This window comes from Pantherophis guttatus, chromosome 3, assembly GCF_059756535.1.
Source record: "Pantherophis guttatus breed Tessera chromosome 3, ASM5975653v1, whole genome shotgun sequence".
In the NCBI taxonomy this organism is placed as follows: Eukaryota; Metazoa; Chordata; class Lepidosauria; order Squamata; family Colubridae; genus Pantherophis; species Pantherophis guttatus.
This window is the reverse complement of record NC_142065.1, coordinates 74,318,657-74,333,587: the sequence shown is the minus strand read 5'-3', so window position 1 is coordinate 74,333,587 and position 14,931 is coordinate 74,318,657. Positions and strand designations below refer to the sequence as shown.

The 14,931-nt window shown below is 40.2% G+C and overlaps 1 protein-coding gene across 3 annotated transcripts in view; it reads right to left on the bottom strand.

Annotated features, from left to right (window-relative positions):
* ST6GALNAC3 (ST6 N-acetylgalactosaminide alpha-2,6-sialyltransferase 3) overlaps positions 1–14,931 on the bottom strand; it is a 366,227-nt gene that overhangs the window by 11,747 nt on the left and 339,549 nt on the right. For all 3 annotated transcript variants that reach the window (XM_087889834.1, XM_087889835.1, XM_034437020.3), the window contains one exon: positions 4,830–4,937. In XM_087889834.1, the coding sequence (XP_087745960.1) occupies positions 4,830–4,937 (108 nt within the window). The remainder of the gene's footprint in view (positions 1–4,829; positions 4,938–14,931) is intronic.

The window sequence follows — 14,931 nt, the reverse complement described above, 5'->3', positions numbered from 1 at the left end:
CCTGTTCTATGGCATATTGTAAGGATAGTGGAGAATTATGATGGCTTCATTTTATCATGCAGTATGGCTGCTAATGCACAGATTCTAGCTGAATTACATCTTGTAGTATGACAAAGCAAAGAGAGAAGCCTTTTGTTCTAGTTCCAAACATTGGCCATGATTGTCATCCCTGGGCATGAAAAGATTCTGACTCTGCAACTTCACGACAGAAAAAGCCAACGCCAACAATACTTTTCTTACAGCCTGATTCAAGGCCAGTGTGAAAGCAGCTTTGGGGTATTAGCATGAAGGCTATGTTTTTAAAAAAAATATAAGTCAATTGATATATATTCTGGCTCAGCTGAAGGCTATTTGAAACCACAATAAAGTTAGTCTTTTCTTTGAAGGACTATGAGACATAATGGGTGGTCAGTTTCCACACTAGTACAAACTCTGGCCCAATGAACTTCCCAGCTGTTTTTTGTAAGAGGAGAAGTGAGGGAATGCTTTGTTCTTTAAGACCTCCAATAACTGAAGAATTGATAGCCCTTCCCCCCACCCCAGCATTGAGAAGTTGGCAGAAGAGAAGGCTATCTATTATCTTCAAACTGCTTTCATGGAACTGGAGGATAGAAACAGTGACTGTGTAGAAGTGCCTAAATCAGAAGTTAGAAGTATGCCGATTAACATATTTGAACACACAGACACCAAAGCTATCAAAGATGGTAGAAGATCCAGAATATTTTGGTGGGAAATAACTACACTTTGTTACTGTGCTTGAGAACAGTATTATTCTTAATAGCTTTCAAATATTATACCACAGTTATAATATTCTACAGTTATTAGATAGGCAATACTAGTGATGCAGTGGCCTAGAGGTGGAGCTCTCACCTCACAATCAGGAGGCTGTGAGTTCGATCCTAGCTAGAGGCAGATATTTCTCTCTCTGGGCATATTGAGAATATATCTGCTGAATATTACTCTGCATTGGCGACAGGAAGAGCATCTGGCCAGTAAACACTCAGCTCCATTCAGTTGCCCAGACACCCCCCTCACAAGGGATTATGGGTTTAAAGAAGATGATTATATGGGCAATACTTGACTTATTACCACAATTGGGCCTGAAATCTCAGTTGTTAGGTGAAGCAGTTATTAAGCAAGATGTCACGTGACTGTTTTGATCAATGACTGCAATCCTGGCTCACCCAGACTTTTGGCCTGTTCCCCACCTCTTGCACTATTCTGCAAATGGATGTTATTACCATGATCCTTAAAGCCTCCTTAAAATAGAGCCCAAAGAATTGTGAGACTAGTGCCCATTTACAGAATGGTACAAGATGGCCTCCGTAGGAGGGTTGTGTCTCACATCGGCTGACTGCATCTGTCAAAAGTTATAGATGAACAGAAAGGTGTTCATCTGTTGGGCCCTGGAGGGCTCTTGTGTATGGCTGGGTGGGGAGCAGGCTGAAGCAGTGCAGGGAACAGCAGCTTCATTTGTCCTAGTAAGCCTTGGAGGCAGTCAAGGGCTCTTATGTTCCCCTCTGCCCCATTTGCTTATGACCAACTCTGCCAGCTACCCGATCTACTTTTTGGGGAAGCCATCAGAGAAGATTGCAAATGGTAATCCCATGATTGTGGGATACTTTGCAACTAATTGTAAATGCTAACAGATTTCCAAGTAACTGAAATGTGATTTTGTGTCCACAAGGGAGGGGCAGTATGACGTTTCAGAACAGCTGGAACTACCTTATGGGCAATAAAAACATCCTTTCTGACATGGTCATAAGTCAACGATTATTTATAATATTGGAACAATGGATGAACCATCAGCACTAGATTTATAGAAAAGAAATATACCCGTAACATCTTAGTTTGATTAAGCTCAGCAAGTTTAATTTATCGTGTTTTTGGACTGTAGGACACACTTCCCCCCCAAAAAAACTGGGTGGAAATGTCTGTGTGTCTTATAGAGTGAATGTTGCTGAAGCTCCGCTCACCCGCCAGCTCCCACCCTTCAGCCTCTGCCTCCCAGCAATTTGCTTCTTTGTAGCAAACAGCCTGGTCACCTTCAGCATAGCCTGATTTAGCACGAGCAGCTGATTGGCGGTTGGATATGTCTCCCGGAATACTATTGATCAGCTGTTCCAGGCTGTGGGGATTGCCATTGCCCATTACCACCGTTGCTGCCCATCGCCGCTGTCACCTATTGCTGCCTCCGCATGCTCCATTTTCGGCCTCCGCACATTCTGTTTTCAGCCTGTTCCAGGTGGTGGCATTAGACAGTGATCCCTGCCACCTGGAACAGGCTGAAAATGGGATGTGCGGAGGCCAAAAATGGGGAGTGCGGAGGTGGCGATAGGTGGCAGCGCCAATGGGCGGCATAGGTGCTGATGGGCAACAGCGATCCCTGCAGCCTGGAACTGTTGATAGGTGGTATTCCGGGAGGTAGATCCAACCGCCAATCAGTTGCTCATGCTAAATCAGGCTGTGCTGAAGCTGACCAGGCTGTTTGCTACAAAGAGGCAAGTTGCTGGGAGGCAGAGACAGAGGCAGATTTTTTTTCTTGTTTTCCTCCTCAAAAGCTAGGTGAGTCTTATACTCAGTAGCGTTTTATAATCTGAAAAATATGGTAATTATTCCATCTAATACCTGATGTGACGATCCAGTATGGATTTCTGAAACAAGGCCATAAACTAATAAAGAGTTTTAAAATTTTGAGATATTCAGGTACTGGTAAATTAGAAGCAAAATTTATACATGAAAAGAAATGAATATTGTCCTTACAAATACTTTTAAAAAAGGCTTCTAAAAGCAGCTTCTACAAAATGATTTTATGTCTGTCCGTCCGTCCGTCTATCTATCTATCTATCTATCTATCTATCTATCTATCTATCTATCTATCTATCTATCTATCTATCTCAGAGGTGTCAAACTCGATTTTATTGAGGGCCACATCAGGGTTGTGTTTGACCTCAGGGGGCTGGGGTGGGTGTGACTAGGGTGGGCATGGCCAGCTTGATGTTACTTGTGTTGAGAGCACCTGTGGTGCTCTGCCAGTGAAAATGAGCTCTCGAGCTCTATTTTCGGCTGCGAAGGCCTCCTGCAACCATCTGCCAGTGAAAATGGAGCTCAGGACGACCACTTGCGGCCCTCCTGAGTTCCATTTTCACTGGCAGAGGGACTGTGGGCTGGTCCTTCGCTGTTTCCAAGGCAGCCCTGTGGGCCAGATCTAAGCACTCTGCAGGCCAGATCCGGCCCCCAGGCCTTGAGTTTGACACCCCTGATCTATCTAATCAATATCTCTGAAACATGGCAATAAACAGATAAAGGTTTTATATATTTGGGATATTCAGGTATGTGTGTATGTATACTGTACATCTATTACGTTTAGATTTTATGTATCTATATTTACACAGTTTGTGTGTGTGTGTGTATGTTTGTGTATGTTTGTGTTTACGCGCACATACACACACACAAAACCTAAAATCTACATTTAGATAAAATCTAAATGCCATAGAATATAGTCTCAAATATATATATAACTATGCCATAATACTTTTAGACTCAAAAAGTAATTAGGAAAGGAAAGCGATGCTGGCTTCAACAGGGAATTATGAAAACATGTTCATTAGGCTACACCAGGCTTATAAGTGAGTTTATAGGTTTTGTTCCTGCATATTAGGGATGGGTGTTTGTGTGTCTGTTTTTATTATTTAAAAAAAGTTCAGCCTTTGGGGAGATCACAAAACAGCTTTTATAAGCTTCATTCTTCAAAATGACAGGAAACAGTGTTGCTATTTTTTGAGGCTTGTAATTGGCAGGGAAGGGAGAGTAGGGGCCAAATTAAGCTGTGGGAGTGCAGCCTCTTAATTCGTGGAACATAAGGAGGCTTTGCAAAGAGGGATAAATAGCAGACACAATATTTTTTGTCTTTTGGCCTTTCCTTAAATTGGATCTCATTTTATGTCCACAAAGCACTGATTTTTGTAGCCAACTCTGAGCTTTTTACTGCTGTAACAGAACTTCTTAATCAGTGGTGGGATTCAAATTGTTTTAGTACCAGTTCTGTGGGCGTGACTTGGTGGGCGTGGCAGGGCTTGGTGGGTGTGGCTTGGTGGGCGTGGCAGGGCTTGGTGGGTGTGGCTTGGTGGGCGTGGCAGGGGAAGGCTACTGTAAAATCTCCATTCTCTCCCCACTGCAGAGGAAGATTACTGCAAAATCCCCATTTCCTCTCGATCAGCTGGGACTCGGGAGGCAGAGATTTGATGGGGGCAGAGCCAGTCAGAGGTGGTATTTACCGGTTCTCCAAACTACTCAAAATTTCTGCTACCGGTTCTCCAGAACTGGTCAGAACCTGCTGAATTCCACCTCTGTTCCTAATGTGTACATGGTTTAAATCATAGGTTTCTAATCTGGTAGGAAATAATTGCACACCATTTTATTCAAGTGATGGCACTGTGAAAGATGGGGGAATTTGCAAAGTTTGCTCGAAATCTGCTCAAGAACACATTTGCGCTTCCTAACCTGAACATTCTCAACTGTACAAAAACTGTGGAAAGCAAATATACTCTCCTATTTCCCCAGTTCAGTCCAACTTGGCAGGAAGTTCTTTGATGTTGAAAGGCCTTTCTAACATTGGTCATTGCATTTTTATAAATACTTTTATTTAATCAATACAGCGTATCATACGGGGTCTAAATACACTGTCAATAAAGTGCCATGTCAATATAGTTCTGCTAGGCGTCGGCTGCCTAATGCATTTGTCGGGTTTATGATATTAAAATGAATCGTGAAACTTTGACAGGGCATTAGATCTGTGGACGCATCAAAATAATGTGCTGTGATCTTACTTGCAGTAGGTGTCATTTATCATTCCGTAGACATGTATTCTGTAGCAGGCATCCATCGCTAGAATTAAGGTGAACCAACCAGTGCTGAGATAGGAGCCAGACTGGATTCTGTAGAAGAAATAATACAAAGACGATCACTGAGCAATTCCATATACTTCCTTAAAGACATTATTATTTGTTACGTGAACAAAAACGTTGATAAACTGACAAAAATGTTTAATGATTTTGAATTAGAGCAAGTCCATCATACTGGTGTGTTTGACCTGCAAGGGTCAGCATGAAAAATAAATGCTTCATAAATAAGAATAAGAATATTCTTATTCTTATTGTAGAAATAAGAATAGCTGTTGGTTTTTTTAAAATGTAAACATGCATAAGTCTAAACTTTTATTTCTTGAATTTGGGAATTTATTATTACTGTTGTAGAATGACAGTAGTGTACAAATTGAGGAGAAATGTTTAGAATGAGAATGTTGACTTGGTTAACTGAACATTCAAATGGTGAACCTCCTGAACTCCTTGCATTTAAATTCAGAAATAAATAGAAATCAATGTAATAATACAAATCAATATAAATTAATTTTAGCTAGCCAAATCCTATTTTATTCTAGTTGATTTTGTACTTATATGTACTAGGTGTGATGAAGCCAGCAAAAACATAAAGGTTACGTAGACTCTCTTAATATTGCCAATTATGAGAAGACCTTCCCATGCAGACAGGATTTTCTCCATGAGAACTAGTAGTCTTGTTGATAGAGTTTCCCAATTATTCCTCGTGTGTTCTAAACACAGTCACAGATATGGGATGCTTGAAATTGATTTCTGCCCAGATCTCAGAGAATCCTAATTGCTAATTCTATTCATGACTGATGCACTAATTACTGCATTAAGAAATACTGCCTGTTTTTAAAACAATCTTGTATTTTTTTAAATATTCATATCAGAGGTGGGTTTCAGCAGGTTCTGACCAGTTCTGGAAAACCAGTAGCGTAAATTCTGAGTAGTTCGAAGAACGGGTAGTGGAAATTTTAAGTAGTTCGGAGAACCAGTAAATATTACCTCTGACTGGCCCCATTTCCATCTATTCTGTGCCTCCTGAGTCCCAGCTGATCAGGAGGAAATGGGGATTTTGCAGTAACCTTCCCCTGGAGTGGGGTAGGAATGGAGATTTTACAGTGTCCTTCCCCTGCCACACCCACCAAGCCATGCCAACCAAGCAATGCCACGCCTACCAAGCCACACCCACAGAACAGGTAGTAAAAAAAATTGAAACCCACCACTGATTCATATCTAGAATATTATCATGTATATTCTACAGATGAATGATACAATACACAGTGCAACAGAATGTTTGCTTTCTTTAATATGGAAGATATCCGTATATAAAAATCTTTATTTTCAATTGGATTTAAACATATTTTACACATCTTGCTTGGAATAAAAAAATCATGATGTCACCAGACTCTTCTTTTTCTTTCTTCCTCCTTCAAATCAGACCTAACTCCTGGGGAATATCTAAACAAATCTACGTAGTAATCTAGGCAACATCTTTGGAAATGGTGTGCGTGCTTTCTTTCTTTCTAGGGCTGAGGGAGAGTGACTGGGCCAAGGTCACCCTGCTTGATTCTGTGCCGAAGTCATGATAAGAACTCCAGTTTCTCACTCTTGATCTAGCACCTTAATCACTACATCTCACTTGTTTTTAAATAAAATGTTTTAAAGAAGAAGGTGCATTTCCATCACTTGGAACAAGAAGCTTTCATTGACTCACCTGACACATTGTCAAATAATTCATGTAAATATAGGAGAATACACAGTAACTGTCACCAATAAACACTGATTATGATTTAAAACCCAGTGTACCACATTCTCAGTAGCAGGGCAGACTTGAAATAAAAGTGTAGAAAACCTATGAAGCATTTCTTAGAGGAGGAAAAAATGGATGATCTAGAAAAGAAATGAAATGCTGCTGTTTGTGCACAGCATTAACAGAGCTAGACAAGCCCATGCATCAATCAAGTTTCTCATTACAAAAGCATTTACATGTCACCAAGAAATACACCAGTTTTCTGTCCAATTTAATCTCCACTGACATGATGAGGATTTTATCAAATCTGTCCTGGGTAAAACTGTTCCATCACTACCAAATCACCTCAAATACAGGTAGTCCTCCACTTACGACCACAATTGAGCCCATTTTCTGTTGTTAAGTGAGTTTTGCTCCATTTTACGACATTTCTTGCCACAGCTGTTAAGTGAATTACTGCAGTTGATAAATTAGTAACCTGGTTATTAAGTGAATCTGGTTTCCCCATTGACTTTGCTTGTCAGAAAGTTGCAAAAGGGGATCACATGAGCTCGGGATGCTGCTTATGGCCGGGATGGTCATAAGTATGAACCAGTTGCCAAGCATCTGAATTTCGATCACATGATACTGGAGATGCTGCATAGGTTGTAACTGTGAAAAACGGTCATAAATTACTTTTTTCAATGCTGTTGTAACTTTGAATGGTCACTAAATGAATTTGTAAGTCAAGGACTACCTGTATCCGTTCTTGTTTTAGAAGGAGCTAATTCTGCTTTTGCCAAAACAAAAAAATTAAAAGTACATGTTGACAATAGATCACTTTCCTATATAATTACGGTCAGAGGTGGTATTCAGTAGGTTCCGACCAGTTCTGGAGAACCGGAAGCGGAAATTTTAAGTAGTTTGGAGAACCGGTAAATACCATCTCTGACTGGCCCCACCCCCATTTATTGTCTGCCTCCCTAGTCCTAGCTGATCGGGAGGAAATGGGGATTTTGAAGTAACCTTCCCCTGGAGTGGGAAGGGAATGGAGATTTTATAGTATCCTTCCCCTGCCACACCCACCAAGCCACACCAGGAGTAAAAATTTTTGAATCCCACCACTGATTACGGTAAACATCTATAAAGATGAATGTTGTCGTTTATGTTGTAGGAATTTATGGGGGAAAAATGCTCACATTGTTTTTCAGCCCATGTTGACCGAAAGAAAAAGAAAAAAGATTTCTTGAACACATTTAAAAGACCTGTCATCTATCCAAGGCATTTATACATAAAAATGTAAGCTGGCAACATGTTATTTCAATAGAATACTACAAGTGAATCCTTCTCCACTCTGATCTTGATGGTTTGTGTAGTAATGTTATATTTCTATAAATATTTCTGAAATATTGATATTTCTTTAATAAAATTGTGCATTTTGATGTCTATAATTATTCCTTCTCTGAAGCAATCACTACTGCACTATTTGGTGGGAGGTGTCTTCACAATCTTGAGAAGCGGTGTCCAACTTTGACAAATTTAAGACTTGTGGACTTCAACTCCCAGAATTGGCTGGCTGAGGAATTCTGGGAGTTGAAGTCCACATGACTTAAAGTTACCAAGGTTGGATACTCCTGCTCTAAAGTCTTAAAAAAAAACCTACTAAGAAGTACCTCTCACTGAACTCAGAGAGACTTAAGAAAGAAAACAAGCTGGAAATTTGCCATTAATACAACTCATTCAATGTGAGAAGTACACATAAGAAATAAGTGTTATGGCAAAATAGAATATTATCTTTTATATCTATTATCAAAGATGATAAAAAATTGTATAAATTGATGACTGGATCAGGGCTCTGTTCCAAAAAGATGTAATTTGTGTGTTGGGGGAAAAAAAATGTTTTTGCAAAAAAAAAAAAAAAAAAGTGAGAAGTACAAATAAAGCCATACTGAAGCCCAGCTATTTTTTTTAATGCTCTCAACTGCCAGCTTCGTTCCATTCTCTTTATCCTTGTCTTTATTTATCCCCGGAGTTTCTCCAGCCACTCAGAAAAGTGTTCCCTCTAGCCACTTGGACTTACTGCTAAATACATTCAGAGCTCTCCTATTAAACCTGGCAAGAGACCAAAGAACAGCTATTAAGCCTGATGCCTTGCATTTAGCTGTCTTTGTTTTAACCAGTGTCTTGTCAGTGCAATGGGAGCATCAACCTTAGGATTTTAGAGGATTCTTTTATCAGAGGTTATGAAAAAAGAGGATGCTTCTGATAATGAATGTTTCCTGGAAATGAAATATTGCCAATAGCCTCTAAAACTGCTATAAACAGGAGCAAAAGAAAAGCTTTTTTTTTTTAATAAAAAAGAATTAATCAATACCTCCTGTCTTATTTTAACAGTACTAGTCTTCTCATCAGTACACTCTTCTGGCAAGATAAATAAAAATAACACGTACTCAGATACTTTCCCTAAGAAATGGAAAACATGACAAAATACAAATTCCATAGTTTAAAGCAAACGTCCAATTTCATCTGTTTCCCTTCTGAAGAAAGGTATATAATGAAATGAAAACAGATGGTTTGTAACACCTTACAATTCAATCTGAATTCTCTAAACATATTTCTACCAAATGAAGAAGTTGGTATTGGAAGTGTGAAAAACAATTTTAAATTTTCCAGAAAGGTCATAAGTTTCTAAGTAGTATTGTCAATCTCTTCCAAAACATATTGCGAATAAAGTTATACCTCCTGTCCAAAGCTATAACAATAATAATATAAACAGAACTTTCATTTTCAGGCCAGTATACAGAAAGTCAGCAAAGTTTTACATGGTTTGTAATAAAGAACTTGCACTCTAAAATCATTTAGCATGGGGCAATTTCTTAAATGTTTCTTATATGTTTGCATGAAAAATTGTGCAGGCTGAATATGTGTACCACATTACATGCAAATATCATGCAACCGCTTACTTGGAAATTTGATCATGTACATATAATGGGCCTGAAAGTGTTGTTTTTGGGTAGAGCCACAACAAATTCAGATTCTCCCCTGACACATCTGTGTTTTGATCTAATTGTTGTCAGATGCAAATAACCAAGAACATTTGTTGTGTTCAAAGGACAGAAGGGTTTATTATTGCTACCACAATGATTTAGTCAATTAAAGTTCAAAGCTAAATGGGTGCTAGATAAGGGTCAACCAAATTCATCGGGTGGCTGAGCCTGGGTCTTTTGTGGCAACATAGTGACTCCAAACTGATGACACATTTAACTCTGCCTTCCAGGTCAGCCTGCTCTTCTCCCACAGTTATGTATTCTCCCTGGCTAGGAATAAAACTTATTCCAATATATCATAGCTTAAAACAGTGATGGCTAATCTTTTCTGGACCGAGTGCCCAAAGCGCAAGTGTGCGTACATGAATGCGTGTGCAAACCACGCATGCAAACCACAAATGCAATGCACATGTGGGCCCCACATGCGCCCCCCATGCATGCGTGTGCGGCCTTCCATGCATGCATCCTGCCCCCTGCGCATGTGTGGCAGAGACCTGAAGACCTGCTGGCCGATGGGAGGTGCACGCACATGCATGGCAGAGCTGAGCTGGGGTGACAGCTTGTGTGCCCACAGAGAGGGTACTGCATGCCACCTCTGGCACACGTGCCATAGGTTCGCCATTGCTGGCTTAAAGGTTTCAACTCTGGACATTTCAAGATAGAGTGGGAGTAAGCAATATTCAATATTAAAGAGGGAATAGGACCAGTGGTGGGTTGCTCCTGGTTCGCCCCAGTTCGGGCAAACCAGTAGCAGCGGCTGCGGGCAGCTCCACCCACCCGCCCAGATGTCATCAAATACACTCTGCGCGTGCGTGCGTGCATGCGCATACCGGTAGCAAAGGTTGGTGAAACTCACCACTGAATAGGACTAACCTTCTAGTTTGGTCCAGTGATTAAGGCAGCAGGTAAAAACCAGGAGACAGTGAGTTCTAGTCCTGCCTTAGGCATGAAAGCCAGCTCGGTGACTTTGGGCCAGTCATTCACTCAACCCAACCCAACCCAACCCAGAGGGTAGCTGTTGTAGGGAAAATTGTAGGAGAAAGGAATATTAGGTATGTTTGCCATCTTGAGTTTTTAATAAAAACAATAAAGGCAGGAAACTAAAACAACAACAACAAAACCACCAAATAATCAATCTTCTGGTTGGTAGGGAAGGGGTGGCTAGAAACTTATCAGCACTGTCTGTTAGATGCCAAAAGGCAAGATCCGGTATTTTGATTTGTTTCTTTGGTTACTTTTTTTGTTTCCTGTTTGCTTTTGCTTGAGAGAGGATTTTGCTAAGACAGGTTTAAATGTCAATGACTTTTGACTTCAGATAGGAAATAATGATTTAAGTGGCAGAGAGGTGTAATTTCACACCACAAACATTGCTTTAAATGACAGGTACTTCGACTTTGAAATACTGCTTCAGACCCAGTTAGCTCTGGCGGGAACCATACCTAATTTAATGAGCCACTCACTTTCATTGTAGTAGAGGAGCTTGCAAATATGTAAATAAATAAATCCAAGCTTTGTTGCTGTTTTTAACGTAAACATTCCCTTCCTAGAATGTCTTTCTCTCTCTCTAAATATGGCAACTTGGGGAGCTATAATCCTTTCCAACTTAAAGAAAAAGTATGAGAAAAAAATGCAGAAAAAGTGAACAGTGGCATCCAACGTATATGAATATTGTGACTTAAAATTCTAAAGGGAATAAAAACTTATTGCTGGGTCTTTCCACCCCAGTACCGTTGCTTGATAGGAGACAAAACTATGCCACAAGGGCCAATAACTATTCTAACAGCTCCCCAGAAACCAGTAATAGAGAATATATGTAGCTCAGGAATGAACTGTGGGGTCTTGGTTTCCCTGAGGTTGGTTGTTTCCATCAGATGTTTCATTACCATGCTAGGTAACATTATCAGTTTCCAAGGGAGTGAAGTTTGCTGATTATTTATATAAAATAGTTTGAACTGTTTGAATATAATAATTTGTCCTGCCAATTATGGTTCCTCGATAGTTTCTTAACTAGGGTATTGTTTCTTCCCTAATAGTTTATCTGCTGTTTTCTGCATATCTGAATGTTGGTTGCTGATAATAATGTGCTCTGGGCTGTTGGTTTTCTTTTTTTGGCCTTTGTTTATATTCTTTAAATGATATGTGTGTGGGTTTTTTTTTTTTTTTTCATGAAGGAAGAGACTATATCCCAATCAAGACTGAGAGGACAAACCAGTGGTGGGATTCAAATAATTTAACAACTGGTTCTCTGCCCTAATGACTGGCAGAGTAGGCCTGGCCAGGTGGTCATGTGACTAACTCGACGTCACTCATCACACCCAGCCCCACCTCCCGGCCATTCTCCGTTTCCCCAGGCCTTAGGCTGATACGCAACACCTCCAGAAATGAAAGGATTAACCAACCCTCAGTTTCCTGATGCAAATGCCTCCCCCCACTCCCCACAAGGATGGGGAGAGACCAGGAAAACATTCTGCTCCCATCCCCAAGGAAAGTAAGACATTGGAGGCTGAGCTTATTAAAAAGCAATATATTGTGTCATAATAGCCAACATTTCACACCTGAAATGGCAGAGGCAATAAATTTCATTGACTCCTCAGAAACAATTTACAATTAAAGCCCATTTGCACCCCAAAAATAATAAATAAATAGCAGAAGGAGAAGGATTGACAATATTTCTGTGCAGGCAATTCTGAAAGAGACTGAGCTAAAACTGGATTAACCCCTTCCTTCCTTCCTTCCTTCCTTCCTTCCTTCCTTCCTTCCTTCCTTCCCTCCTTCCTTCTCCTCATTCCCATCTCCTTCCTTCCTTCTTTTCCTCCTTCCTTCTCCTCATTCCCATCTCTTCCTTCCTTCCTCAGCCATTTTCAGGACATTTTTGTGCCATTTCTGGCTGTTTTCCGGGCCATTTTTTGGCCATCTTTTGGCTGTTTTTCAGGCCATTTTTCACTTGAAAAACAGCAGAAAATGGCCCAGAAAACAGCTTTAAAATGGCCCAGAAAATGGGTGGGGGTAGGGCCAGCCCATGGTGGGATTAACTTGTTCACCGAACTGAGCAGAATTTTAAAACAAGTTCACCTGAACTGGTCCAGCTGAATCCCACCTTTGGGACAAACTACTGTATATAAACAACCAGCAAACTCCACTACAGTATCCCTGTCAGATGTAAATGCCTTATTCTCCAATGTGTAAATAATGTATATATGGAACATCAGAGGTTAACTTATTCTTTGGACTTTAATGTATTCATAACTTACCACTCCCATTCCTAGCTCCACCCCTTGTATATATAAGGAGCCACCCTCACCATTCTCGCAGCTTCTACCTTGAATATTCAGTGAATATAGAATGCCTATCATAATTAAAAAGAAATATATTTAAAGCTCTAACTCCAATTATCTTTATTGAGTCTGATCCTGAAAATATTGCAACAAGCTGGTAGCAGAGGATGGTTAATTGACTCAATAAGTAATTAAAAATGTCCAAGAAAGATAGGCCCAACACCAGGGCCTACAGCAAAGAAATAGAAACTGATCAAGAGATGATCAACGAATCCACCAATGCGATTTCGAGAGAATCCGAAGAATACACCACTGAAGAAGAAGAACTAATGAGTGAAAATAATGACCAGAAAGAAATCGAAATAGAAAATAACGAACTCAGGTCAGAGATATTAAAGATACTAAAAAGCCAAAAGAATGATGAAAGTCTCATCGCGGACCTCCAGGAGATGCTGAAGAACAGCGGAGCAGCGAGAGAGAAAAACGTCATTAAAGAAAAACCCAAAGATCAAAAAACCGTAAGTGAGATGACTACTGAGAAAATAGTTGTTAAAAAGAAAAGATGTGATCCCGCGCGAAATTTTGAATGGCAGCCATCTTGGTTTCAACGAACTTCAAAAGAGAATGGAGCAGAGCCAATCAAAACGCTCAGTTCAAAATTTCTGGCGCGAAAAACACTATCAGACGAAGAAAGTGAGAAAGAAGTCTCAAACTCTTCAGATGATCCAAAATCAGAAAGTGAAGACGATTTAACAAAATCTCAAGTAAAATCAGCAATGAAAACGCTTTTTGCTGCTTTTGGGCCAAGACTGAACATTACCAAGACATCTACGAAGAAGCAAGAAATCAAACCGGCGACTCAAGACCTGCACGCTCCCATCCTGACTTCGAAAGCGACGACGCCCGAGCCCAGAGAGCCATGCCGATTTCGCCCTACACCACAGACAAAATTGAATACCAACGCACACAAAAAGAAGAAAAGAACCGTCACCACCACCAGAACCCCAAAAACCGAGCCAGAGACCGACTCATCTGAGGAGGAGCGGATCGAGAGAGCTGAAAGGGAGAGAACCTTCCACGACGCCACCAAAGAAGAAATGAGCAACGCGCATGTGCGAAACTACGTAGACGACCCAGAAGGACTTGAACTGGCCAGAGAACCGCGCAGACTCATTGCAAGCATCCCAATGCCGTTCTGTAATTTCCTGCACTTGAGAGATCACGGACTGCCCCAGGTTGTAAGTAATGGACAGAATAATGTAGGTAACTTACCCAGTGACTTCCCAAAACTTAGAATTGATGGCATTAATTTACAAGAGTGGTACCAACAGCTTCAGGTTATTTTCATGAAAGAAAATTTACTATTCTTTATAACTAGCCCTCCAAGAAGACCTTGGACTTTAAAAATAGATTGTTTACATCATAGAGCATTTTTCATAATAATATCTAGCGTGTCCCCTGCAATGTATCATAGCATCAAACCAAACCTAACTGTATCAGAAATAATTCAATGCATGTTTAATCTATTTCACAGCGATAGCGTAGCTACAACCACAAGAATGTCTAAGGATTTCTTTTCCTCTAGAGTAAAACCAGGGGTTTCTATAAGTGAGCATTTGATAAATCTAAACAAAATAAGAGCTGAGCTACAATTGAGGGGGGAAGTGATTTCAGATCAAACAATGAAAAGTGTTATTATCAATTCACTTGATCCATCATGGGATAGCTTTATGTCACACTTAGATACCATTAATTTGGGATATTTATCCATAGAAAGTCTATCTAACAAATTGATAGCAGAAGACAATTCAAGAAAAAATCGATCCAGTAACCAAACAGACCACAAACCTTTTAGGAAAGTAGTCTTTCAAGATAAACATAGTGAGGCCTTTAGATGCTACAATTGTGGATCCAGGGAACATAGTAGAAGAGACTGCCCCAAAGTCTCAAGAGAGAGACATAGACCAGAATATAGGAGCAAATATAATTACAGA